Raw genomic sequence first — 25436 nt, 5'->3', positions numbered from 1 at the left:
TGTATGACTTCTTCAGCAGTACACAGAGTCTGTATTAACTGTGATTTCCTCAGTGACTTAAGGTACAGTTATTAGTTGATGTTGTGGCAAAGTTTTGATGGGGACTTGGATGCTAACTGAACCAGGCTTCAGACCCTAGTGGTGGCAGAGTGGGGTAAATGTGCCTGTTTTTAGGGCCCAGAACAGCCTATACAGGCCCCAGTGCTAGTTGGTCCTGGAGGGATGATTTTGGGGCCTCCAAGTAGCTTGTTTAAAAGTTAGTAGCGAATCATTTTGGGAGGCCGAGGTGGGTGGATCACGAGGTCAGGAGATTGAGACCATCCTGACTAACATGATGAAACCCCATCTTTACTAAAAATACAAAAAATTAGCTGGGTGTGGTGGCGGGCGCCTGTAGTCCCAGCTACTCAGTAGGCTGAGGCAGGAGAATGGCGTGAACCCGGGAGGCAGAGCTTGCAGTGAGCTGAGATCGCACCACTGCACTCCAGCCTGGGTGACAGAGCAAGACTCCATCTCAAAACAAAACAAAACAACAACAAAAAAGTTAGTGGTGGGAGTGGTGAGCCAGCTGTGTGGGAAGGCTCTCAAGATTTCTGGGTAGCATGTGGATGATGACAATAGTGGTGGTGGAGCAATGCACTGGGACACAATTGGTCCATGTTGGTGTTCCTGGTAGCTGTGATGGGTGGGACAGGCTAGACCTCAGTCCCACAGCTGCTGGCATTAGGGGAGTTGTTATTGTCCTAAGTGTGCTTAGAAGAGCTTGATCTCTCCATCCCTCCTCTGGCTGGTTGGCAGCTGCAGCTGCATCCCCTCAAACTTGGCCCAATGGTCAGGCACAGCATATCATTAAACTCTCAAAATGATGCCAGGTGTGGGCTTGTGACCAGAGAGGGCGGTGCTCTACTCAGGTGTGCAGAATGAGCAAGAAACTGTGGGCAGTGCAGTCTGCTCAAGTCTTGGTCTCTCAGCAGCCCAGAGCATGGTAGTGGGTATTATCCTAGGTATACAGAGCAGAGAGAGCCTGGTTTCCTCGTCCTTCCTTGGCGAGGTGGTGGTGGTAGGAATGTCAACTTGAACTTGGTCCAAGGGCAGGGCACAGATGCTAAAATCTTTCATATTTCGCTTTTGTCTCTCTCTCTCTCTCTCTCTCTCTCTTTCTTAGACAGAGTCTTGCACTGTTGCCTGGGCTGGAGTGCAATAGCACAATCTCGGCTCACTGCAACCTCCGCATCCCGGGTTCACACGATTCTCCTGCCTCAGCTTCCCAAAGAGCCGGAGTTACAGGTGCACATCACCACACCCAGCTATCTTTCACTTTTGTCTCTTAAACATTATGGCTAAACTTTGGGAGAATATGGGGATTGGGACTCTAGAACTCTGAGGAGTGTCTAAAAGTAGCAATTTTTTAAAAACTAACTTTACAATTTTACAGTTTGTTCATCCATCCTAAAATTTTTCCTCCACTGTCACTCTCCACCGCCCCCTCCCCAATTTTCCCTGGGTCCTCAGATGATGCTGTCCAGGTTCAGAGAAATGTTGAGAAGTGATACAAAGAAGGAACAGGAACTTCAAACAAAATCAACAGTGAGAGTAGCATATGTATGTTTTTCTATGTTGTGTGAGTTGTGCCTCACTTGAGAAGAATCAAGTTGTTTAAGGAAGGTGAGAAATAAGCTTTTTTTTTTAAAAAAAATACAATTAGAGTCATTATTGAACAAAAAGATTATTATACTAAGGTATTTTTTTAAAGTCAGCTTTTTACCTATCGTATTAAGGGATATTTTAATTCACAATCAACTTTTAAAATTGTTTTTTTTTCTTTTTTCTGACTTCATTCTTCCATGACATCAAACTTTTTATTAATCGTTTTCCGCAGTTATATTACATAAGAATTTTAAAATACAAATAATTAAAATAAATGATTCTCTCTTTAGTTTGCCTAAAAGTTGTTATGACATAATTCTAGGTGGTAATTGTATAATCAGGTACACATCTTAATCAAGAATTTTTTAGTTTGAAATCCTGAAAATTACAACACATATATTTCCACTAAGTGTTGTGGGACACAATTATAGTTATTACTTAAGTATTCAATAATCAATACACATCTTAACAAAATTTGATTAAGATATATTACAAATATATATAAATGCATTCAATAATTCTTATTCATAAAATGGTTGCTTTACTTTCCATATTTGTCTCGCCATTCTGTACATTTATTTTCAGTGGTATAATATATGTAAAGTGTTTAGTTAATATTAGGTGCTAAATCATTTCTTCTCATTTTTCTTCCCTTCCCTGATTGGTCCCCAATTTGACTTTCATTATGCCTTCTCTTATCTATAAATACACAGCTCAATGAACAGGCTGACCACATCATAATTATATAAAACATACTTGTCTATTTTGTTGAAATATTTAATCAACAAAATTCCTTATTCCAAATACTTCTGTGAAACTATGTCTCCTTCTCTAACTATATAAATACTCCTAGATTCTTGGAAAATTTGTATTATTACTACTTTCTAAACTTCTTGTTCAAACTGTTTATTCACTTCTGCTACCCTTCTCACTCTGAGAACTACAATAATCAATACTCTCACCCAGGAGAGTTGTTAAGGATATAGGAAGGCTCTGAGCACAGTTGACTGAGAAAGTTAGATAATAAAATCTGCGTTGATTGCAATTTTATCTCTTAAAGTAGAATTCATCTTTAGAGTTATCTGCCCCAAAATTAATTTAATTATTTCCTATAGAGAACTAATATGCAATCAAGGAATTTTTAGTTTTCGCCAAGATGCATGCTTTGGATGACACACATGATTTAAGATATATTGTGTACCTAAGATTGATAATTTCTTTGACTATTTAGGCATCTTTAAGGATATATCCTTGATAATTATATTAGTGAACTGCTTTCTAGATGAGTAACAGTGGAAACATTTAATTAGTGTCTACTACATTACAAATGCTATTTTTTCAGTCCTTGCAACAAATCGATGAGGTATCCTCTCTATTAGTTTAAGAAATAGAAATCCAGAGTTGATACATAGGCTATCTAAGGTTTCTCAGCTCAGAAGCACCTTTGCAATGATTTGAAACTAAAACCTTTCTTGGAGTTTTTAATTTGTCTTTGTTTTATTTTTCTTTTGTTTTTAGTTATTACTATTTTAAAAATAACAGCTTTTTCAATAAGAAATATAGTCAATTATTCCCATTGTGGAAGATTTGGAAATTTTAATTCATATGTAATTCTGCAACTAAGAGATAGTAATTGTTAATATTTTGTTATATTTACTCATAAACACATATGTTACAGTAGAAACATGCATTTAATTTTGTATATTATATGACACAGTGTCTGTGTGTATACATCATTCAACCTACACTGCAGTATCTTCAAGTCTCATTATTCACATAGAAAACAAGGTGAACAAAACGTTATTGGTTCTATGTTATATCATGAACGGGGTTGTAAGCATTTTTTTTTCCTAAGTTAATGGCTACATTGTATTCTATCTTTTGTGGATTATTAAATTTAGTTAGTCCTTTATTATTAGATCCTTCATTTTCCCTCAAAGGGAAAATGTTTTATCATAAATAGTAAATATCTATGCATATATAACTATCTTCATTTTAGACAATTTCATTTTTATATGTGCTTAGAAGAGACATCAAGGAGGAGGAGCATTTTAAAATCTATCTCTGGTTATGATATTTACACCTTGGTATAGAATGTTGGTGAGCACACAACCATCGTTCTCTGCATACATTTCTTTTTCTTAGCCACTTATAAAGAGAAAGGAAAGGGAAAAGACAAACAGGTCTGTCCATATTTTATTTGTCTTACTGTCTTCTTAATCATTTTTACATAGAGAAATATTATATTTTACTTATTCATGTGTCAGGTAAAAATAGAGTGAAGTCATTAGGATATGCAACAGAGCAAAAGAAAACAGAACAAGTATGCAATTTTAACTTTTACGTAAAATTTAAACATGGATAAACTATGAAAATTTATTAAATGTATGAAATCTGGATGCAATTGTTTCTACTCTGGGGAAAAAATACTCAAATACATTTTGTGGTTGTTGAGCAAAAGTCTCTACATTCCTTTCTGGCTGGAGATGCTAACAGATGTTTGGATGAATGTATGCTTAAGTTTAATTACCTAGATAATTGCTGCAACCATCTATTTGCTTTTCCTATTTAGATCTGTCCATACAGATAATGTGCAATTAGTGAAATTTAATACTGCCAAATTACTGGGAACGTGAGTTACAAAAATGTGATGCCCTATGGTCCAGATTAAACTATGCATGCACTCAACAAGTAATTATCTTTTTGTAACAAACTGTGATAGAGACAACAACAGAGCTGTCTTTCTAGGTGCTTCCAGTAGAGTAGGACCTCAGACCTTAGGGCTGAGAGGGATTATGCATGACAGAGGTGACCTCAGATGACTTCTAGAAAATGTTGTGCTAAAGCTACTTTCAAAAATTTTATGTAACAGTAAAATTTATTCTTTTGTTGTATAGTTCTATGGATTTTCATATATACAGAGAGTTATATAATCACCACCCCAAGCAAAATTTACATTTTCATCAATCACAAAAAACTTCCTGATGCTGCTTTTTGTGTTTCAAGTCCACCTGCTGGCAACCACTGTGCCCAAGTTTGACTTCTCCAGACATATACATAGAATTAGAGTTGCCCCTCAGTATCTGTGGCAGGTTGGTTTCAGGAGCCCTGTGTATACAAAAATCCACAGGTCCTCAAGTACTGATATAAAAGTATGTACTATTTACATATAGTTTATGCATATCCTCTCTTAAACTTTAAATTATCCGTAGATTACTTACAATATTTAATACAGTATAAATGATATATAAATAGTTGCTATACTAAATTATTTAGGGGATAGTGACAAGGAAAAAAGTCTATACATGTTCGATACAGGCACAGCCATCTATTTTCCCCCCAAATATTTTTGATCTGCTATTGGTTGAATCCATGGATATAGAATCCATAGATACAGGGGGTTGACTGTGTAGCATGAGGTCTTTTGAATATTGTTTATTTCACTTAACCATATACATATAAAATGTATCTATGTTGTTACTTATGTCAATGGCATGTTATTGATGGATAGTATTCTATCGTATAGATATACCACAGTTTGTTTATCCATCCACCAGTAAGGGGACATATGGTTTGCTTGCAGTTTTTGATGTTTATAAATAATGCTGCTGTTAATATTGGACATATAGGTGTTTAAGTGAACATAAGTTTTCATTTGTCTTGGATAGATATTTAGAATTGGAATATCTGGGTCATATGGTAAATGTGAGTTGAACTTTATAAGAAACTGCCAGACTCTTTTCCAAAGTGACTGTACAGTTTGCATCCCTACCAGCAAAATGTAAGAGCTCCATGGTCTCCTAAACCCAAACTGCACCTTCACCAGCCTTTTTTTTTTAAATGTTTGGTTTTCATTTTATCTTTTCTAATAGGTGTGTAGAGGTATCTCATTTTTCTTAAAATTTCCATGTCTCAAATGAAAAATGATGATTATCTCTGCCATTTAATTGAGGATATTTACACCTTTTAATTTACGGTCACTACTGATATAGTTGGGTTTAAAACTAACATCTTGGTCTGGCATGGTGGCTCACATCTGTTATCCCAGCACTTTGGGAGGCCAAGGCGGGCAGATCACGAGGTCAGGAGATGGAGACCATCCTGGCTAACATGGTGAAGACCTGTCTCTACTAAAAACACAAAAAATTACCTAGGCGTGGTGGCACATGCCTGTAGTCCTAGCTACTCGGGAGGCTGAGGCAGGAGAATCGCTTGAACCTGGGAGGCAGAGGTTGCAGTGAGCAGAGATCGCGCCACTGCTCTCCAGTCTGGGCAACAGAGCGAGAGTCTGTGTCAAAGCAAAGCCAAGCAAAACAAAACAAAACAAAACAAAACATTATCATCTTGCTGTCTTGTTTTGTTTGGTCCATCTGTCCTTTGTTCCGTTTTTCCTCATCGTCTGCATTTTTGGATGAACCAAGTAGTTTCATGATTAAATTTTATCTCTTTTGTCAGTTTGCTAATTATTACTTTTTGTTTTATTATTTTAGTGATTTATTTAGGGTTTATAACTTTACCTTATTACAGTCTAACTTCCTGTAAGTTTTACCACTTCACATAGAAGATGAGAACTTTACAGTAGTATACTTACATATCTCTCATCCCAGGTTTTGTGCTGTTCTATTAAAGAGATATAAATAAGTAAAAGCTTATTTATTTACCCACAGAGTTACCATTTCTAGTGCTTTTCAAACTCTTATGCATGTGTGTATTTTCATCTGGTATAATTTAACTTTAGATTGAAGGAGCTTCTCAAACTTTTTTTGTAGTATAATGCTGGTAGTGAATTTTTCAACATTTAGTGTCTAAAAATGTCTTCAAGTTACCTTCATTTTGAAAGATAATTTCTCTGGGTATATAATTCTAGTTTGACATTTTTTTTTTTGAGGCGGAGTTCCACTCTTGTTGCCCAGGCTGAGTGCAATGACATGATCTTGGCTCACTGCAACCTCCACCTCCTGGGTTCAAGCAATTCTGCTACCTCAGCGTCCCGAGTAGCTGGGATTACAGGCATGTGCCTGCCACCATGCCTGGCTAATTTTTGTATTTTTAGTAGAGATGGGGTTTCACTGTTGCAGGACAATCAGAGATAAGAGAGACCGAACAGAGTTCAGGAAAGGTCTTCATTAAAAGGTGATCACCTGGCTTGGTTGGACTAGTGTCCAGAAAAGTCTGAGCCCCGGAGAAAGAAAGCAGCCACCTTTTAAGCAGTCAGTGGCCAGGAGCTACTTGATGCAGGAAGCCTACTTAGGCAGTTGATCAGTCTTTTACATTTATTTATACTACATGTTACACATACCTGGGAAACCATGCTTCTGTATCAACCTTGTAACTTTGCAGCTGCACTAGGGAGGTGAAGCAGGAACTCACTGAGCCTCAAGGAATGTGAAACTAGCAAGTACAGTTAAGGGTCCCTGAGCACAGAAGGAAAAACAGGCAGTTAGTATTCTACCGGGGCCGGGTTGGGGCGGGGGGCGGGGGGAGGTTGCTACACTACACTTAACTTTTGAAGGAAAAAGTAAAAATGTCTTGTTTGTCTTTGATTATACTTGTAAAATTCATGAATTCTTTCTTCATCTCCCCCTTTGGTGCTCGCTATAAATGTAGATTAATAAAGAGCACCACAATCGTTTATCTCTTCCTGTGTAGGCACATATTCTTCGCAGGGGATTGGTTGGTATTTTTGTAGCACCATCATTTTGGTGGTAGTTTTTCAGTCCACTATTGCTTCAACAGTAGACTGGATGCTTCTGAAGAGGGGAGGTAAAAGACAAGGCAGTCATCCTCCAATTATAGCTATAAAAGCAATTATCAAAGTTTTAAAGCCTCCAAACCATGAGAACTATCCTCCAAAAAGTGAGTTTGGGCTCCACTTGGACCAAGTCTGGACTGGGACATGGGTCAACCTCTGCATTCTGGCAGTAATTTCCATAACAGCTCTTCCATTATCATTGATTTGTGAGCAGCAGTTGGTTAAATTAAGCTTGCCACAAACTCCTCTTGAAGCTAGGAGGTAGTCTAATGCTAGCCTATTTTGGTATATAGTATCTCTCATTTGAGTGGCTGGTATGGCTAACAGATCCAAGGCTTGAGCTGTCTCATTGACTATAATCTCTAGTACTGCTTTGCAATCTTACAATTTGGTTTCACATGTAAATAGGGGTATGGTAGCTTCATGATCCCTAGTACTGCTTTGCAATCTTACAGTTTGGTTTCACATGTAAATAGGGGTATGGTAGCCTCGTGATCCATCTTGGGCCCATTTAGCTGGCCCATAGTATTTGATAATTCTTTCAGGAGGCCATTCGTTATCTTTCCAGCTACCTATCTTAATGTCCTTCTCTATGTTTGTGTTTATCTTTTCTACAGTACTTATCTGAGTAAAGATGTTTCTTCTGGTCCTTTTTCTTTCTTCATTATAGACCAGGTAACTTAAATCTTCCCTTGTTTCAGTGGGAGCAAGAAGAAGGATGGTCTTATTGTCCCTAACACACAGGCTCCGGTCCACTTCTCGGGCAATAGTTGGTAGGCTTTTGTCTTACAGATCCAATATAGTCCTGATGGTGCTCTCCAAACATTCGTAGTGTCTAGTTGATACCACAATTGATTCAGCACTAGAAATTGAGAGAGAGGGTTAAAATCTGATACAGAAGAATTGTCTATGAAGCTTCTCCACTGTGTCTTGTTCTTAGACTCTTCAAAATATTGCTGACCTAAACAGGTTGTGTCTCCTACTGGAGGCTGAAAGTCTTTTCCTATCATGCTATGCAGTATCTTCCAATGATAGGGGTTTTTAATAGCCAGACACTTGGATTTGCATTGAACCTTGTAACAAATTCCAGTATGGTAAAGTTATCTTGTGGCATTAGTTTTCTAGCCTCCCAGGGCCATTGGTTACTTATACTGGTACTTTCACATACATAACATGAGGTGACTCCAAGATTGGTTAGCAATACTTTCAGCTAGCTGAGTAAATAGGTTCTTGGCTGACATTGGTGGAATCTGAACTTTTGGATCCTTGGGGTTAAAATGTTTATTGAAGGATTTGAAAAATCTGAACTGTGACATTGGACTGACTTGAACTTTAGCTCATTGAGTCTTTTTAATAATGACCAATGGAACACCTAGGTTTGCTCTTTCTTGATCAAAGCTTAGCTCTCCTTGACGTCCTTTAGTCCAAAAAGGCATGTTTGGCTTTAATATGGTCAGATTAAGGGGGTTGCATGTGTTAGTCACATAACCAATCTTTGCTTTTTGGCTGGCAAGCAGAGCTACTCCCCCTGTATGTAGGTGTTGGTTGAACTCATGTGTGGTCCTTTGAAAGTTACAATCAGGACATTCTTCTTCTGGTTCTCCTACTATGATCTTAGCAGCCTTACTGCTGACTCTTTCTTGTCCTAAGTTCTTGCAGATTTCTCCTGGATTAGGTTGCTGAGGTGTGCAGCCTGACAGGCATCAAAATGTATAGAAACAGATTCTTTATGTGAATAAGGGAATACCTGTGTTTTGCTTATGAGTTTCCCAGTTTCAGCGTCGTTAGGATTGGCATATGTGGGTAACAAAGGTTTCCCTATTTGAATTTCAACCCAAAAGTTATAGGGTAGGAGGCCTAGATCATAACATACTTGAGGTTGCCCATGACCTGGGTCACAGGCAGAGTAGCTGGTTTGATTATAAACACATGTCCCCAGGGGAGTTCCTGTACACTAATAATAAGTTTGATATAACAGGGTTTTTGTTATACCTTTACCAAACCAAGCTTCTATCATATAATGATGACAATTATCTTGCTTTCCTCCTGTGCCTGCTAGCATTATTGTCACTAGTGTGATCAAGTTTACACTATGCACGGGCATCCTCCTGGGCAACAAGTTTGACAGCAACTGCAAAGATAGCACGACAGCAAAACAATCAGTATAAGCAATAGTATAACTACACTTGCAAATTTAATCCACATTTACTTATCTAGCACCAACTTCCTCAGGCTTCAGCCATGCGTAGACTAGTCAGCTTCCTGTTGTGTGACTAGAGCAGGGCTTGATGTTTCCTCAAGCTCCATCAGTGCATTGACTGACCAGCCTCTGTTGTGGTTGGGGCAGGGCGGTCATCTTTTTCTGCTGTGCCCTCCACAAGATCAGTCGAGTTGGATGATCTGGATCTTGCTGACTTGTCCACTGGTCTTGAACTGAGGCTGCAGGTTTCAGTCGGCTGTGATGGATCCAAGGTGTAATACTTGCAACTTTAACAGTGGTAGGGGTAGACATGATTACAATATGGGGGCCATCCCATAAGGGCCCGAGGGTGGTAGGATTCCAGCATTTAACCCACACAGAGTCAGCAGGTTTAAAGGGATGTATTGCATCTGTAAGGCTAACAGGTATTCTTTCTCTTACCCACCCTTGTACTTCTTGCATTACCTCACCTAATGCCTGCATTTGTCTTCTTAGGGTCAGTTCTCCAATTTCCTTTAAATTTCCTTTTACCTGAGATATAAGTGCAGGTGGTTGGCTGTACACTATCTCATAGGGTGAATACCCGTTTAATGTAGTAGGGGTACACCTGACTCAGAGAAGGACCATGGGTAATACCTAATCCCATCTTAAATGAGTCTCTTGGCAAAACTTCTTCAACAGTTGTTTCAGTGTCTTGTTCATTCTCTCAACCTTTCCAGAACTTTGTGGGTGATAGGCTGTATGCAGTTTTCATATAATCTTTAACATCTGAGTCACTTGTTATACTACTTCTGCTACAAAAGCTGGTCTGTTGTCTGAGCCTAAAGTTAGAGGCAGTCTAAATCTAGGAATAATGTCTTTTAATAATATCCTGGTTATTTCTCATGACTTTTCGGTCCTGGTGGGGAATGCCTTGGCCCACCCTGAAAAGGTGCAAACACCAACAATGTACTGACAGCCTCCAGCCTGAGGCAGTTTGGTAAAGTTTACAAGTAGGTTTTCACATGGCACTGCTCCTGTTTCCTGAATTCCTGGGGTCTGAGTAGGCCCTTGCCTTAGGTTACTCTGGGTGCAAGTAACACACTGCTCACAGATGGCTTGAATGATGGCAGTTAGGCATGGCACATAGAAATATCTCCCTATGAGAATTTCTAAAACTGTCTTCCCCATGTGTGTTCCTTGGTGAAACTGCTTTATAAATTGGGGGACAATGGCTTCTGGAATGGCACGGCTCCCATCTGAAAACTTCCACCAGCCTCCTTTTTGATAACTCTCATTTTCCTGTGTGAACTACACCTTCTCACTGGATGAGTAGTTAGGAGTCTCTGCAAGGGGAGGCTCTAATAAGGGCATAACATAAGTCTCTTCTTTCTTTGTTATTTCTGTCATCGCAGCCCTTTTCACTTCTTTGTCTGCTTTTCTGTTTCCTGTAGCCTCATCACTTCCTCCTGTTTGATGTCCCTTACAGTGGAAGACTGCTATTTCCTTTGGAGCCCATACAGCCTCTAGGACCTGCCCTATTTCCTTTTTGTTCTTTATTTCCTTCCCTTTAGTAGTTAACAGTTCTCTTTTTTGTAAATGGCTCCATGAGCATGCAAGGTGGCAAAAGCATATCTTGAGTCAGTATAGATATTCGCTGACTTTCCCTTTGCTAGAAGTAGCGCTCTTGTGACAGCTATTCTGCCTTCTGTGCTGAGGTTCCTACCGCTAGGGGACGGGCCTTGACCACTGAGCTTAATGTGACTATGGCATATCTGGCCTTTCTGACACCCTTGGATATGAAGCTGCTTCCATCAGTAAAATATTCAACAACTGGGTCTTTTAAGAGTTGATCCTTTAAGTCTTTCTGGCTTGAAAAGACTTCATCCACTGTTTCTACACAGCAGTGGTACCCTGGGGCACATAATGGGGGCTTCCCATGTTCCACATATTCTATTGGTAACAGTGTGGCTGGATTTAGGGTATTCACAGTCTCTAAGGTGATGTATGGATTCTCACATAGGAGCCCTTTGGTATCTTAGCATCCTAGGGTTAGAGAGCCAACAATGTCCTGTCTGTTCCATTAGGGTGACAACTGTGTGGGGCACCTGAATTATCAGCTTCTGTCCAAATGTGAGCTTGTTAGCATCCTCAGCTAACAAGGCAGTGGCAGCCAGTGCCTTGAAACAGGGTGGCCATCCCTTAGCCACAAAGTCTAGTTTCTTGGACAAATATGCTACAGGCCAATACCATGACCCTAGCATTTGCACTAAGACTACCGTAGCCATTTCTTTTCTTTCGTGAACATACAGGTAAAAGGGCTTTGTCATGTCTGGCAGCCCTAGTGCTGGTGCCTGAATTAAAGCTTTATTGATTTCCTTGAAAGCCATATCCTGTTCTTTTCCCCAAAGGAGGGGCTCCTTTCCCCACCCTTTCATTGCCTCATATAAAGGTTTTGCTAGGAGTGAGTAGTTGGGGATTGATGTGTGGCAGAAACCAGCTGCCCCTAGGAATTCCCTCACTTGCTGCCTTGTGTCTGGCTGAGGAATGCTACAGACAGTCTCCTTTTGCTCCCACCCAAGCTCGTGCTGCCCTTGGGAGATGTAAAAGCCAAGATACTGAACTCCTTGGCCACAGATCTGTGCCTTTTCCTTGGACACTTTATAGCCAGCTTTCCACAGCGCTTGAAGGAGACTCTCTGTTCCTTGGATACATTCCTTTCTGGTGGTTGCAGCTAGTAACAAATCATCTATGTATGGCAGTAAGATAATGGGTCGCTAGGTGGAGTGAAAGCCTTTAAGTCTGAGGCTGGTGCTTCTTCAAACATAGTTGGGGAGTTTTTAAATCCTTGGGGAAGTCTAGTCCAAGTATATTGAGATGGGCCCCACTCAAAGGCAAAAATGTCTCGGCTTACAGGGGCTAATTGGATGCAGAAGAATGCATCTTTTATGTCTAAGCATGTGAACCAAGCAGCACTAGCAGGTATTTGTGCAAGCATAGCATAGGGGTTAGGCACAATAGCATGCAGTGTAGCCAACACCTCGTTGACTGCCTTTAAGTCTTGTACAGGCCAGTAGTCACGAGAGAGTTTTAACACCAGTAATAGGGGAGCATTCCATTAGGAGACACTATATCTTTTTCCATACTCTGGAATATTTCTTTTTTTTTTTTTTTTTTTTTTTTTTTTTTTTTTTTTTTTTTTTTTTCCATACTCCTGGCAACTACTTTCATAAAGTCTCCATTCCTCTGTTTCTGGGATTCTGAGTGTTAATACCTTCTTTAAGCCTTTCTTTGCCTTAGGCTTAAGGTCATATCTCCACTTGGTGTAAAGGAGATCTGAGCCTGCAGCTTTTGTAGTAAGTCTCTTCCTAATAGTGGCACTGGGCAGTTTGGCAAATATAAGAAATTATGTTGGACTTTTCGGTCTCCAGTCATACATCTCTTTGATTTGAAAAAAGGTGTCTTTTCTGTGATAACTGTGGCTCTGATAATATTAGCATAGTCTTTTGATAATGGCCCAATTTTTTGAGTCACAATCGAGTGTTCAGCACCTGTGTCTACCATAAAGTCTGTTTTTCAGCACCCTACTACAATTGAGACCATAGGCTCCTTGGGGCCGAATGAGATGGAGCCTGATCTGTCTCAGTCTTCAAGATAGTCATTGGCTTCTGCCAGCCCAATTAGATCCATATCAGATCTTACTATGCCTTTCCCAGTGGCAGAAGGGGGCTCTGTCCAGTCATTCTGTCTCTGGTTGTTGCCCTTGTCCTTTTCTTTCTCTGGACATTCATCTTTCCAATGCCTTCTTTGCTTGCATCTTGCACACTGATCTCTCTCTAGTCTAGGCTGACCTTCCTGACCTGTCCTGGTCTCCTGATCTGGCCTAGCTTGCCCTCTACTGTGACCACATCCATGACACGTTCATGTCCTCTTGCAAATCCAGCCTCTCTTTCAACCAGGGCTGTGGCCAAGAACTCTGCCTTTTCCTTCACTCTACGCTTGGCCTCCCACTTTGCTTTTTCATCTCAATTTACAAACACTTTGGTTGCCACCTGGATAAGCTGGGGAATGTTCATACCTTCAAACCCCTCCAGCCTCTGCAACTTTTGCTTAATGTCATTTTGTGCTTGACTCACGAATGCTGCATTAACCATGCACTGATTCCCTGCCACTTCTGGGTCAAAAGGTGTACAGAGTCGGTAAGCCTCAAAAGGCCTCTTGTAGAACTCACTGGGGCTTTCATCTGGTTTCTAATGAACCTCTGAAACCTTTCCAGTGTTTGTTGCCTTTTTCCCTCCAGCCTATATTCCTTGTATCAGAGCCTCTCAGTATCTCAGGAAGTTTAGCAGCCCTTGGGCCTGATTTCAGTCCCAGCCTGGATCAGTTTCTATTGGTAAAGTCTGTTGTGCATACTGTTTGATATCTGCCATGCCTACTGGGGCATTGCTTTCTGGCCACTGATTAGCCACCTGTATTACTCTGCAGCATTCTTCTGTATTGAACAGTGACAGAAGGATCTGCGTGCAGTCAGCCCAGGTTGGGTTGTGAGTTAAGAAGATGGACAGCATTAGGTCCATAAAAGCCTGGGGTTTTTCCGTATAGGAGGGAGTATGCTGTTTACAGTTGAAAATGTCTGTAGTAGAGAAGGGCTTATAAACATAAAGCCGCTCTCCTCCTTGAACCTCATTTTGTGCATCTAAATAGATCTGTCATCTAGTTTCTCTGAGGGGCATCTGCATGGCTTGGGTGTGTCCTGACCAGGGATGGCCAACCTCATCCTGGAGTTCCTCCTTTGATTTATCGGGCAGTGGCCCTGGCTCTTCCTTACGTGGTGAAGCTTGGGGGGTACTCTCCTCTGAGTCCGACTCTCAGGAGGCAGCTGCTGGAATGGCTTTCTGCCTAAGACTTGCCAGAGATGGATATATTGGAACATAAGGGGGTGGAGTCTCTAGCTCCTCTGGCAGGGCCTGTAGGACAGGCTTTTCAGTTTTTCTTGCTGCTCTTTCTCCTAGGCCTGCACTTTTGTGGGTCTTTTCTACAGTTCTTTGTTTTGTTTGAGCCACTAGAGTCTTACAATAATCTTCAAAGCAGGCCTGTAGCCATTTTGGACGGGTCTGAATCACATTCAGCCAGGAGTCTATGTATGGGAACTGATCAGGGTACCCAGGCTGTTGATCACTGACCCCAGTGACCACCCAAAACACTTGGCCAATTATTTCCATATCTATGGTTCCCTCAGCTGGTTACCCTACTTTAGAGGGCCAGTCAATTTCAGACAGGGTTCTTAGCCTCTGCGGTGTTAATTTCATTCCATAATCACCATCAAAGCCTTTCTTAAAGTTCTTCAACATACATTCTAATGGAGTCAGCTTCGATGCTTTCTCCCATTTCCTCCCTCACAGCACACTTTCACTCTCACTTTCACTCTCAGATTCACCAGACCGGGTCCTGTTATGGGTGGTTCGGACACTGCTTGGCCAGGTCACACCCAACTACTGCTGTGAAGCTATGAAACTAATCCTGTTGGCTTTACGCACTGACTTAGGTCTGGCTCATCCCACGCTCACCTCGGAGGACGCAGTCTGCACTAAGAGATCTGCACCTCCCCACATCACTCCCCACATTGGCCTCTCCTGAGACTGTCTCTTTCACACACTGTCACACACCTCCCCTGCCCTAGGACTCCTCATCGGATGAAACGAGCCTCTCTCGTGTCCCGGGTGAGCCCAGTTAGGCTCCCACATTCACACACATACACACACCACTCCTACCCCAGGACTCCTCATCAGATGAAATGAGCCTCTCTCGTGTCCCAGGTAGGTTCACACACACCCACACACTCCCAGTTGGAGTGGCAAACCACTCTTGTCACCCTGCCAGCAAGCTCTACCTTGCTGCACTTGCCACTCTTTCAGCCCATTTTCTCTTTTTCCAGTTCCAGTGTGAGTGGGGACACGAGGTTCATCCAAATTGGCAAGCCATTCCTTCTGCCCCCAGTTACTCTGGGTTGCATAAGTGGTCATTCCCTGGGAGATGATCAAGCTCCCCTTCTGTCCTTATGGGACAGGCTTTCCTAGGAACCAACCTTACCTTGGATCAGTAGTCTGCCTGCGCACTGCTCCTGTGACTCTCCTGCAACTCCTGAGTCGGTTCCGTTTGCGCTGTCGAGGGAAGGCTCCAAGACACGGGAAAGCCATTCTCCTTCTGGGCTAAGTCTTACACAGTGCTGCCAAGGGTCCCAAATCTCCCGCGTCCTGGGGCTCTAACCCACAGGCAAAGGAGACAGAAACCTACAACCTCCAATCCCAGATGAGCCCTCAGAAATGTTGTGGGACAATCAGAGATAAGAGAGACTGAACAGAGTTCAGGAAACATCTTTATTAAAAGGTGATCACCTGGCTCAGTTGGACTAGTGTCCAGAAAAGTCTGAGCCCCCGACAAAAAAAACAGCCACCTTTTAAGCAGTCAGTGGCCAGGAGCTATGTGATGCAGGAAGCCTACTTATAGAAGCGAGAACAAAGGCAGTTGATCAGTCTTTTACATTTATTTATGCTATATGTTCCACATCCCTGGGAAACTGTGTTTCTGTATCAACCTTGTAACTTTGCAGCTGCACTAGGGAGGTGAAGCAGGAACTTGCTGAGCCTCAAGGAATGTGAAATTAGCAAGTACAGGTAAGGCATGCTGAGCACAGAAGGAAAAACTGGCAGTTAGTACTCTTCTCTAACTTACACTACGGGGGGTGGGGAGTGGGATGCGGAGGTTGCTATACTAAGCTTTTGAAGGAAAAAGTAAAAAATGTCTTGGTTGTCTTTGATTATACTTGTAAAATTCATGAATTCCTTCTTCACCACCATGTTGGTCAGGCTGGTCTATCAATTCTTTAAGGATGTTGTTTTGCCATCTTCTACCATACACTGAACCTAATGAGAAATCTGTTGCTATCCTTTCTTTGTTGCTCCAAAGATAATCTACTTTTCTGCTTGGCTGGTTTTAAGATTTTTCTCTTTGTCACTGATTTTGAGCAATTTGGTTATGATGTACCATGCTGTAATTTTCTTCATGATTCTTGATTTTTGAAGTTTTTTGGCTTTCTTGGACCTGTGGGTGACATGGTTTGGCCATGTCCGCACCCAAATCTAGTTTCTCTGAAGGGTGTCTGCATGACTCAGTCATGTCCTGACCAAAGATGGCCAATCTCATCCTGGAGTTCCTCTTTGATTTATCGAGCAGTGGCCCTGGCTCTTCCCTACGTGTTGAAGTTTTGGGGATACTCTCCTCTGAGTCCGACCGTCCAGAGGCAGCTGCTGGAGTGGCTTCCTGCCTAAGCCTTGCCAGAGAAGGGTAAATTGGAACATAAGGGGTTGGAGTCTCTAGCTCCTCTGGCAGGGCCTGTAGGACAGGTTTTTCCTGTTTTCCTTGCTGCTCTTTCTCTTGGGCCTGCACTTGGTGGGTCTTTTCTACGGCTCCTTGTTTCATTAGAGCCACTGGAGTCTTACAATAATCTTCAAAACAGGCCTGTAGCCATTTTGGATGGGTCTGATTGTAGTTCCCATAATCCCCATAGGTCATGGGAGGGACCTGATGGAGATAATTGAATAATTGATTCATTGTGGTGGTTCCCCCATCCTGTTCCTCTGATAGTTAGTTCTCATGAGATCAGAACTTTTTTTTTTTTTTTTTTTTTTTTGAGACAGAGTCTTGCCCTGTTGCCCAGGCTGGAGTGCAGTGGCGTGATCTCGGCTTGCTGCAACCTCTGCCTCCTGGGTTGAAGCGGTTCTCCTGCCTCATCCTCCCAAGTAGCTGGGACTACAGGTGCATGCCACCACACCCAGCTAATTGTTTGTATTCTTTGTAGAGATGGGGTTTCACCATGTTAGCCAGGATGGTCTCAATCTGCTAACCTCATGATCCACCTGCCTTGGCCTCCCAAAGTGTTGGGATTACAGGTGTGAGCCACTGAGCCCGGCCAAGATCTGAAAGTTTTTTAAGGGGCTTCTCCTTTGCTGGGCACTCATTCTCTCTCCTTCTGCCCTGTGAAGAGGTGCCTTCTGCCATGATTGTAAGTTTCCTGAGGCCTTCCAAGCCATGCTGAACTGTGAGTCAATTACACCTCTTTCCTTTATAAATTACCCAGTCTTGGGCAGTTCTTTATAGCAGTGTGAGAACAGACTAATACAGTGGGTTTATAGTTTTCATCAAATTTCATCCAAATTTCCAGCTATTTTTTTGAGACTTTTTTTCTGTGTTCCTCTACTACTACTCCTCTGAAGATTCCAATTTTAAGTATTTTTGGCTACTTGAAGTAAGATCTAATATTTGATAGTACAACAGTGTGATGATAGCTTTGCTAATTTTAAAATTCTATTTTCTCTTTGCATTTTATTTTCAATAGTTTCTGTTGCTATGTTATCAAGTTCACCGATTTTTTCTGCAATATCTAATCTGCTTTTAATCTCATAAGTGTATTATTCATCTCAAACATCATAGTTTTCACCTCTTTATATCTGTCATGTCTCCACTTCACTTTTGAACATCTGAAATAAAGGTATAATAACTGTTTTAATGCATTTATCTGCTGAGTCTCACATTTGTGCTAGTTCTGAGTTAGTTTCAATTGGTTGATTTTTCACCTCGTGTGGGTCCATCTTCCAGCTTTGCAATGCTTAGTAATTCTCGATTAGATCACAGATGCTGTGAATTTTATCTTATTGAATGCACTATATTTTTGTATTCCTACAAATACTCTTAAATTCTATTCTCAAGATACTGTTATGTTACTGGAGTTAAACCTTTCAGGTACTACTTTCAAAATTTATTAAGCTAGCTTGGATAAATGCTCACTCTAGGTGTAATGATTCCCACTACTTAGAGAAGACCCTTCTATGTGCCTTATCCAGCGAACTATGAATTGGGTTTTCTCACATGGCAGGTGGAAATAGGCATTATTCTTTTCCCTGTGTTATTGCTGGAAACCTTATCCAAGTAACATTTTAAAAGAATATTAGGAATAAGTTACATTGCAGGATACAAAATCAATATACAAGAATTAGTAGTTTTTCTTTTTTTATATATTTTAAATGCTTATTTATATTTATGAAAAGATTCATAATATATTTCCTGGTGAGAAAAGCATGATGTTTTATAAGAGTATAATTCCATTTTTAAAAACAAAATACATGAATATGTATAAATATTAATATAACATTCTCAAAGATAGCTTTGAAAATGCAATATAGCAAAGTATCTGAAAAATAAATCAAGAACACAATTGTATTTACAATAGCTGTAAAATGATAAAATACCTAGGAATAAATTTAACCAAAAAGGTAAACAATTCTTACACAGAAAACTGTAAAACATTGATGAAATAAATTGAAGAAGACACAAATAAATGAAAGATATCCCATGTTTGTAGCTTGGAGGGGTTAATATTGTTAAAAATGTCCATAACAACCAAAGGGATCTACAGATTTAATGAAATCTCTATCAAAATACCAATGACATTCTTCATTGAAATAGAAAAAAAATCTTAAAATTTGTATGAAACCACAAAATACTTTAAATAGCTAAAGCAATTTTGAGCAAAAAGAACAAAGCTAGAGACATCACACCAAATAACTTCAAAATATGTTAGAAAGCTATAGTAACCAAAGTAGTATAATACTGGCATAAAAACAGAGACGTGGACCAATGGAACAGAGAGCCTAGAAATAAAATAAATTCACTCATTTAAAAATTAATTTTCAACAAAGGTTCCAAGAGCAAACAATGGAGAAAAGACAGTCTCTTCAATAAATAGTGTTGGAGTGGGTACACATGGAAATACAGAGGGAAATAATCAATACCGGGATTCTAAAAGAGATTAGGTTGGGAGAGGGATGTGGATTGAAAAATTACCTATTGAGTACAACATTCACTATTTGGGTGATTGGGTACACAGGAAGCCCAAACTTCATCATTACACAATGTATTCTTGTAACAAACCTGCACATGTACCCCCTGAATCTACTATTTTAAAAAAACAAAACAAAATGAAAATAAATGGTGGTGGAAAAACTGTATATCCACATGCAAAAGAATAAAATTAGACCTTTATGTCATACCTTATACAAAAAATTCAACTCCAAGTGGACTAAAGACTAAAATCTAAGGCTCGTAACTTTAAACTTTCTAGAAGAAAATATAGGGAAAATCTTCTTGACATCAGTCTGGACAATGATATTTTGGATATGACCTCAAAAGCACAGGCAACAAATGCAAAAATAGACAAATGGGATTACATTAAACTAAAAAGCTTATGCTCATCAAAGGAAATAATTAACAGAGGTAACAGACAATAAACAGAATTGGAGAAATTATTTGCAAAGTATGTATATGATAAGGAATGAATCTCCAAGATATATAAGGAACTCAACTCAATATCAAGAAAACAAATAAACTAATTAAAAATTGGGCAAAGGATCTGAAAACACATTTTTCAAAAGAAGACATACCAGTGGCCAACAGGTATATGAAAAAGTGTTCAATGTCACTAACCATGAGGGAAACGCAAATTAAAACCACAATGAGGTATCACCTCAGGACTGTTAGAATGGCTATTACCATAAAGACAAAAGTTATAACAAATGTTGGTGAGAACATAGAAAAAAGGGAATGGTTGATAACTACTGATGAGAATGTAAATTAGTAAAGTTGTTAGGAAAAACAGTTTGGAAGTTCCTAAAAACATCATAAATAGAACTAATACATGATTCAGCAATCCCACTACTGGGTGTATATCAAAGGAAATGAAATCAGTATGTTGAAGAGATATCTGCACTTCCATGTTAATTACAGCATTAGTCACTATAACCAAGATAAAAAATAAACCTAAGATTTCAATAGTGGATGAAGCAGTAAGAAAAATATAATATGTATATTATATATAAAGTATATGGTATATATGATATATATTAAAAATATAGTATGTGTATATATATCACCTATATATAGAGAGAGAGATAGATGATAGATAGATAGATAGAGATCTATAAATTGGAATACTATTCAGACATAATAAAGAAGGAAATCCCATCATTGGCAACAACATGAAGGGCATTATGTTAAGTACAATAAGCCAGGCACACAAAGACAAAGACTGTAGGATTTCACTCACATGTGGAATCTAAAAAAGTTGATCTCATGGAAGCAGAGAGTAGAACCATGGTTACCAGAGGCTGGGCAGTTGGGAAGGGAAGGTATTAAGGGGGTGTTGGTCAAAGGATAGAAAATTACAGTTAGATAGAAGGAACGAGTTCAAGAGATTTATTGTGCAGCATGGTGACTACAGTTAATAACAAAATATTATATTCTTGAAAAATGCAGAGTAGATGTTGAATGCTCTTGTTGCAAAATAACTATATGAGGTAATGTGTATTTTAATTAACTATATTTAACCATTCCACAGTGTATTTATTCTTCAAAACACCATGTACATAATGAATACATAGAATTTTATGAATTTAAAATAAACAAATAAATTAAAAAATGAAGTTAAATTTAGGGGCCTCTATATTAATGGCAAAAAAAGAGAATATTAAATAGACAGATGTGGTGATAGGTTGAGCAAAAGCCTTAGGGAGATTTTTCAAGTAAAGAAGCTTATATATTTTTTGTACTTTGGTATAATATATATGGATTAAAATAGAAAGCTAGATTGTATTTCAATTTAAAAAAATTTTTATTACTATATTTCTTTTTTATTATTTTACATCAATCTTATACTTTATCAATGTAATGTGTTCAGTTTTGGTAATGTGTGGTAAGCAAAGCATTAGAAGTAAAATTCAGTATGCATTTTGAAATTAGAAAGATAAATACATAATATTCTTTTCCCTTGGTAATTCAAAATATATCACAAAATTATGGTGTTTTTATTTTTTACTGCCTGGGAGAAGGAACTATTAAACATATGATAAAAAAGATATCAAAATTCATGACAGTGATACTAGATGAACTTTTGCAATGTAAAAGGACAGCAAATTAATTTTTCTCAAAGGCTTTGGTAAAATTTAACATTGATAGGCATTGTGAACCCGCCTAAGCTGTTTTGTAATGCTTGTATAGGCTTTGTACAGTATAGAATATTTGGGAAAATATGTATTTACTATATATGTACTAATAGAAGATAATTCAATGCTATGCTAATAAGGTCATGAGCTTTTAGTCTATTGCAGAAAAAAGAAAACACACTTGTCTTACTATTTTATTATAAATATGTGAACAGTACTGCAGTAACTTGGCTTCTTGGAAAGCTTGAAATATTAAATATAAAATCTGTCCAAGATATACAATAATTTAGGATTTATTATTTCCATTTTAGTAGGTGGCATAAGAGGACTGATTAAATTGCTTCGGCAAACTTTGTCTGTGTGATTCACCCTGACTCTCTTCTGGTGACCATCATGATGGAAGGAATGGCCTGGATACTGAGTTGAGTTCAAGTTTCAACTGTATCAGTGTCTAACTGTATCTCTCATACAATTAAGTTTTCCAATAAGGCAGTGAGAAAAGAAGTTGAAACAGATTTTTTTCTTTCTTATAAACATTATGTCTGTTTCATCCCTACACAGCCAAATGAGATAGAATGGAAATGATCCCATATGTTTGTCCCAACTCACTACATTTAGAGAACTAGCTAGTTACAGGCATGGGCTATTCTAATATTTATGAGAGAAGGAAATCAACTCTGCTGTTTTACTAATAGTTATTTTTTTGTTCTCTCCATTTTTCTCTTTCTCAGACCACCACTTTGCAGGTATAATATTGTACTTAAAGAAAGAGAGGAAGTGTTTCTTAATCCAAACACATGTACACCAAAGAAAACATAAGATGCCTTTTTCCATCAAATGCACTTGTTTGTGAATTAATGGACTTGTAAATGAAACAATGCAATCAGTCTTTCTTTTATAATGCACTGTTCAATTTGGGATTCAGGTATTTCTATTTCTTGAAAAAAATTTTAAGAATCAAAAATAAAGAAAATAAAAAATGCATACAGTTAAGCATTCCAAATATATTCTGAAAGTTGTTTATTTCTGTTTACTTTTTCTGCTTCCTCAATTTAATACTTATCATTGACTGCTTACCTTAATTATTTATTAATAATGTATAAATGTCTTTTGAAAAATAGACAAGTTTAGTGAAGACTTCAATTCACTGTTTTCAACAGAACCTTTCTACCTCAGTAGTAAAATAAATGAACACATTATTTTATTTGTAAATTTTCATTTGGAGAAGTCACTTGTATTAATGTGAACGTAGTAAACATATACACTTATTTAATCATCTACTTGGCATCTTTTTTTAGTCCTTTGTAAATAATGGCTTTGTTTCTATGGAGTACAATAAATAACCTATGGGTCAAATACTGGTTCCGTTACTTACTAATGATGTGATCTTGAGTAAGTTAATTTACCTCACCATATCTCAGTTGCCCAAGTAATTTTTGTGAAAATTGCTTTTAATAAAGTATTTTCAGCAGTGCCTGTTAATAATGACAATAATAAAAAGATAGCTAACTCTTATGTATATCACTGTGTTCCTGGAACAGTTTAAATGTTTTATACATATTAATTTATTTAATCCTTATGAAAACCGTATGCAGTTAGCCATATTATCTCCGCAGATGAAGAAGCCAAGAGATAGACGCCAAGTAACACGTCCAGAATCATGCACAGGACCAGAATTCAAAACTAAGATGTCTGGGTCCATGTTCTTAACTCTTACATTAAGTGAATCCCCTAAGTTCAGTATGTGTTATCTGTTTACTTGATTTACAAATGATCACATTCAAAATCATAATCTAAATGTTCTTAGCATTCTCTAATTCCCCTGGTCAGTCCAGTAATTTCTAGTCCTGAGCTCTCTCTCACTTGTGTCTGAATACCCCAAGGATTTATGTGTGTTTCTAACACACTCTGCCAACCACAGTCACAGCCTTTGTGCCTTTGATTGCCTGTTGAATTAGTTTGCTTGAGCTGCCATAACAAAATACCACAAACTAGGTGGCTTAAGCAGCAAAAATTTATTTCCCCACAATTCTGGAGGCCAGAAGTCCAAGTCAAGGTGTCAGTGGGCTTGGTTTCTTATTGACATGGTTTGGCTCTATGTCCCCACCCAAATCTCATCTTGAATTGTAATCCTCATGTGTCAAGGGAGGAACCTGGTGAGAGGTGATTGCATTATGGGGGCTGTTTCTCCCATACTGTTCTTGTGATAGTGAGTCTCATACAATCTGATGGTTTTAAAAGTGACAGTTTTCCTATGCTCACACTTCACACTTCTGTCTCCTGCCACTTGTGAAAAAGGTGCCTTTTCCCCTTCTGCCATGATTCTAAGTTTCCTGAGGCCTCCTCATGTGAGTTAATTAAACCTCTTTCCTTTATAAATTACCATTCTTGGGTGTTTCTTTATAGCAGTGCGATAATGACTAACATGCTTATGAAGCCCTTCTTTTTTCTTGCAGATGGCTGCCCTCTTGCTGTGGCCTCACATGGTCTTTCCTCTGTATATGCACATCCCTGGTGTCTCAGTATGTCTAAATTTCCTCTTCTTTTAAGGGGGCCAGTCCCCTTAAATTAGGGCCCACTCTAGCAGTCTCATTTTAACTTAATTACCCACTGAAGGGCCCTACTTCCAAGTATAGTCACATTCTGGGGAACTAGGGGTTAGAGTTTTAAAATATGAATTTTTGTGGGAACACAATTTATAACACCTGCCATGACCTGTTAGTATCATAATGATGTACTTTGATAATAATCCACTTGAAGGTGAATTGGGGCCATTGTTGGTGCTCACCTGGAAGTAGGTGAAGGTGCTTCAGGTATTAGATACATGTTCTATGCAAAAATGCAAACACTCTACTTTTTCCCTAGGGATTTAAGCAGTGCTGCCTGTACCTCTACTGTCTGATAGATTTTCATTAAAACAGTTACTTCAGTTTACACTGCAGCCCTTCCCTCCACAGTCCTTTCTCCAGTCCACAGAGATACTGTTTCTCTCTTCTCCACCCCTTGGGCATCTGCTCACAATCTTCATACATTCTTTAACACACACACACACACACAACCTCATGCTATTTTACTTTTCTAATGCCCCCCATTAATTTTCCATATATTCCCAGAAGCTTTTCAATCTTAGCTTGTGACATTAATGACACTTATGAAATGCACTGCAAACGTTACCAAGAGCAGAAATTTTGTTCCTGTCTTCCTGATTGCTTAGGGCCTCCGGGTAACAGACAAGGCAGTAGCCAACTGTTTCATGTACATTAGAACCCACTAACCTCCTAATGAACCTTCCTTGCCAGAGGTGATAACGGTCTTCCAGAATAACTCAAAAATGTAAACTTGTGAAATGTGTACATGTTACCACACTGCAATACCTTAGACCACATTGCACATGTGTGTGAATGAGTGTGTGTGAGTGTGTGTGTGTAATGTATATTTTGTCTGTTTCTATACATAATGTATATTTTATCTATGTATTATAAATAATATATACATAATATATAGCTTATATAAAGATAATATACACACATACACTACATGACTGAAAACATGTATTTTATATATATATATATATATAATTTTTTTTTTTTTGAGATGGAGTCTCACACTGTTGCCCAGGCTGGAGTGCAGTGGCATGATCTCGGCTCACTGCTATCTCCACCTCCCAGGTTGAAGCAATTCTCTTGCCTCAGCCTCCTGAGTAGCTGGGATTACAGGCACCCACCACCATGCCTGGCTATTTTTTGCTTTTTTTTGTATTTTTAGTGGAGACGGAGTTTCACTATGTTGGCCAGGCCAGTCTCGA

General features: G+C 39.0%; 1 protein-coding gene across 5 annotated transcripts in view; it reads left to right on the top strand.

Moving 5' to 3' along the window:
- LIPI (lipase I) overlaps window positions 1–22634 on the top strand; it is a 92702-nt gene extending 70068 nt beyond the window's left edge. For 4 of the 5 annotated variants that reach the window (XM_004092279.2, XM_004092281.2, XM_012501777.2 and 1 more), the window contains one exon: window positions 22363–22634. In XM_004092279.2, coding sequence (XP_004092327.2) covers window positions 22363–22450 — 88 coding nt within the window. In that variant the 3' untranslated portion in view covers window positions 22451–22634. The remainder of the gene's footprint in view (window positions 1–22362) is intronic. The other variant, XM_004092280.2, reaches the window with a different exon arrangement.
- The last annotated feature ends 2802 nt before the right edge of the window (window positions 22635–25436 follow it).

This window comes from Nomascus leucogenys, chromosome 25 (genome assembly GCF_006542625.1).
Source record: "Nomascus leucogenys isolate Asia chromosome 25, Asia_NLE_v1, whole genome shotgun sequence".
NCBI classification, from domain to species: domain Eukaryota; kingdom Metazoa; phylum Chordata; class Mammalia; order Primates; family Hylobatidae; genus Nomascus; species Nomascus leucogenys.
The sequence above is the reverse complement of the archived record's forward strand: the minus strand, read 5'-3'. Positions and strand labels throughout refer to the sequence as shown.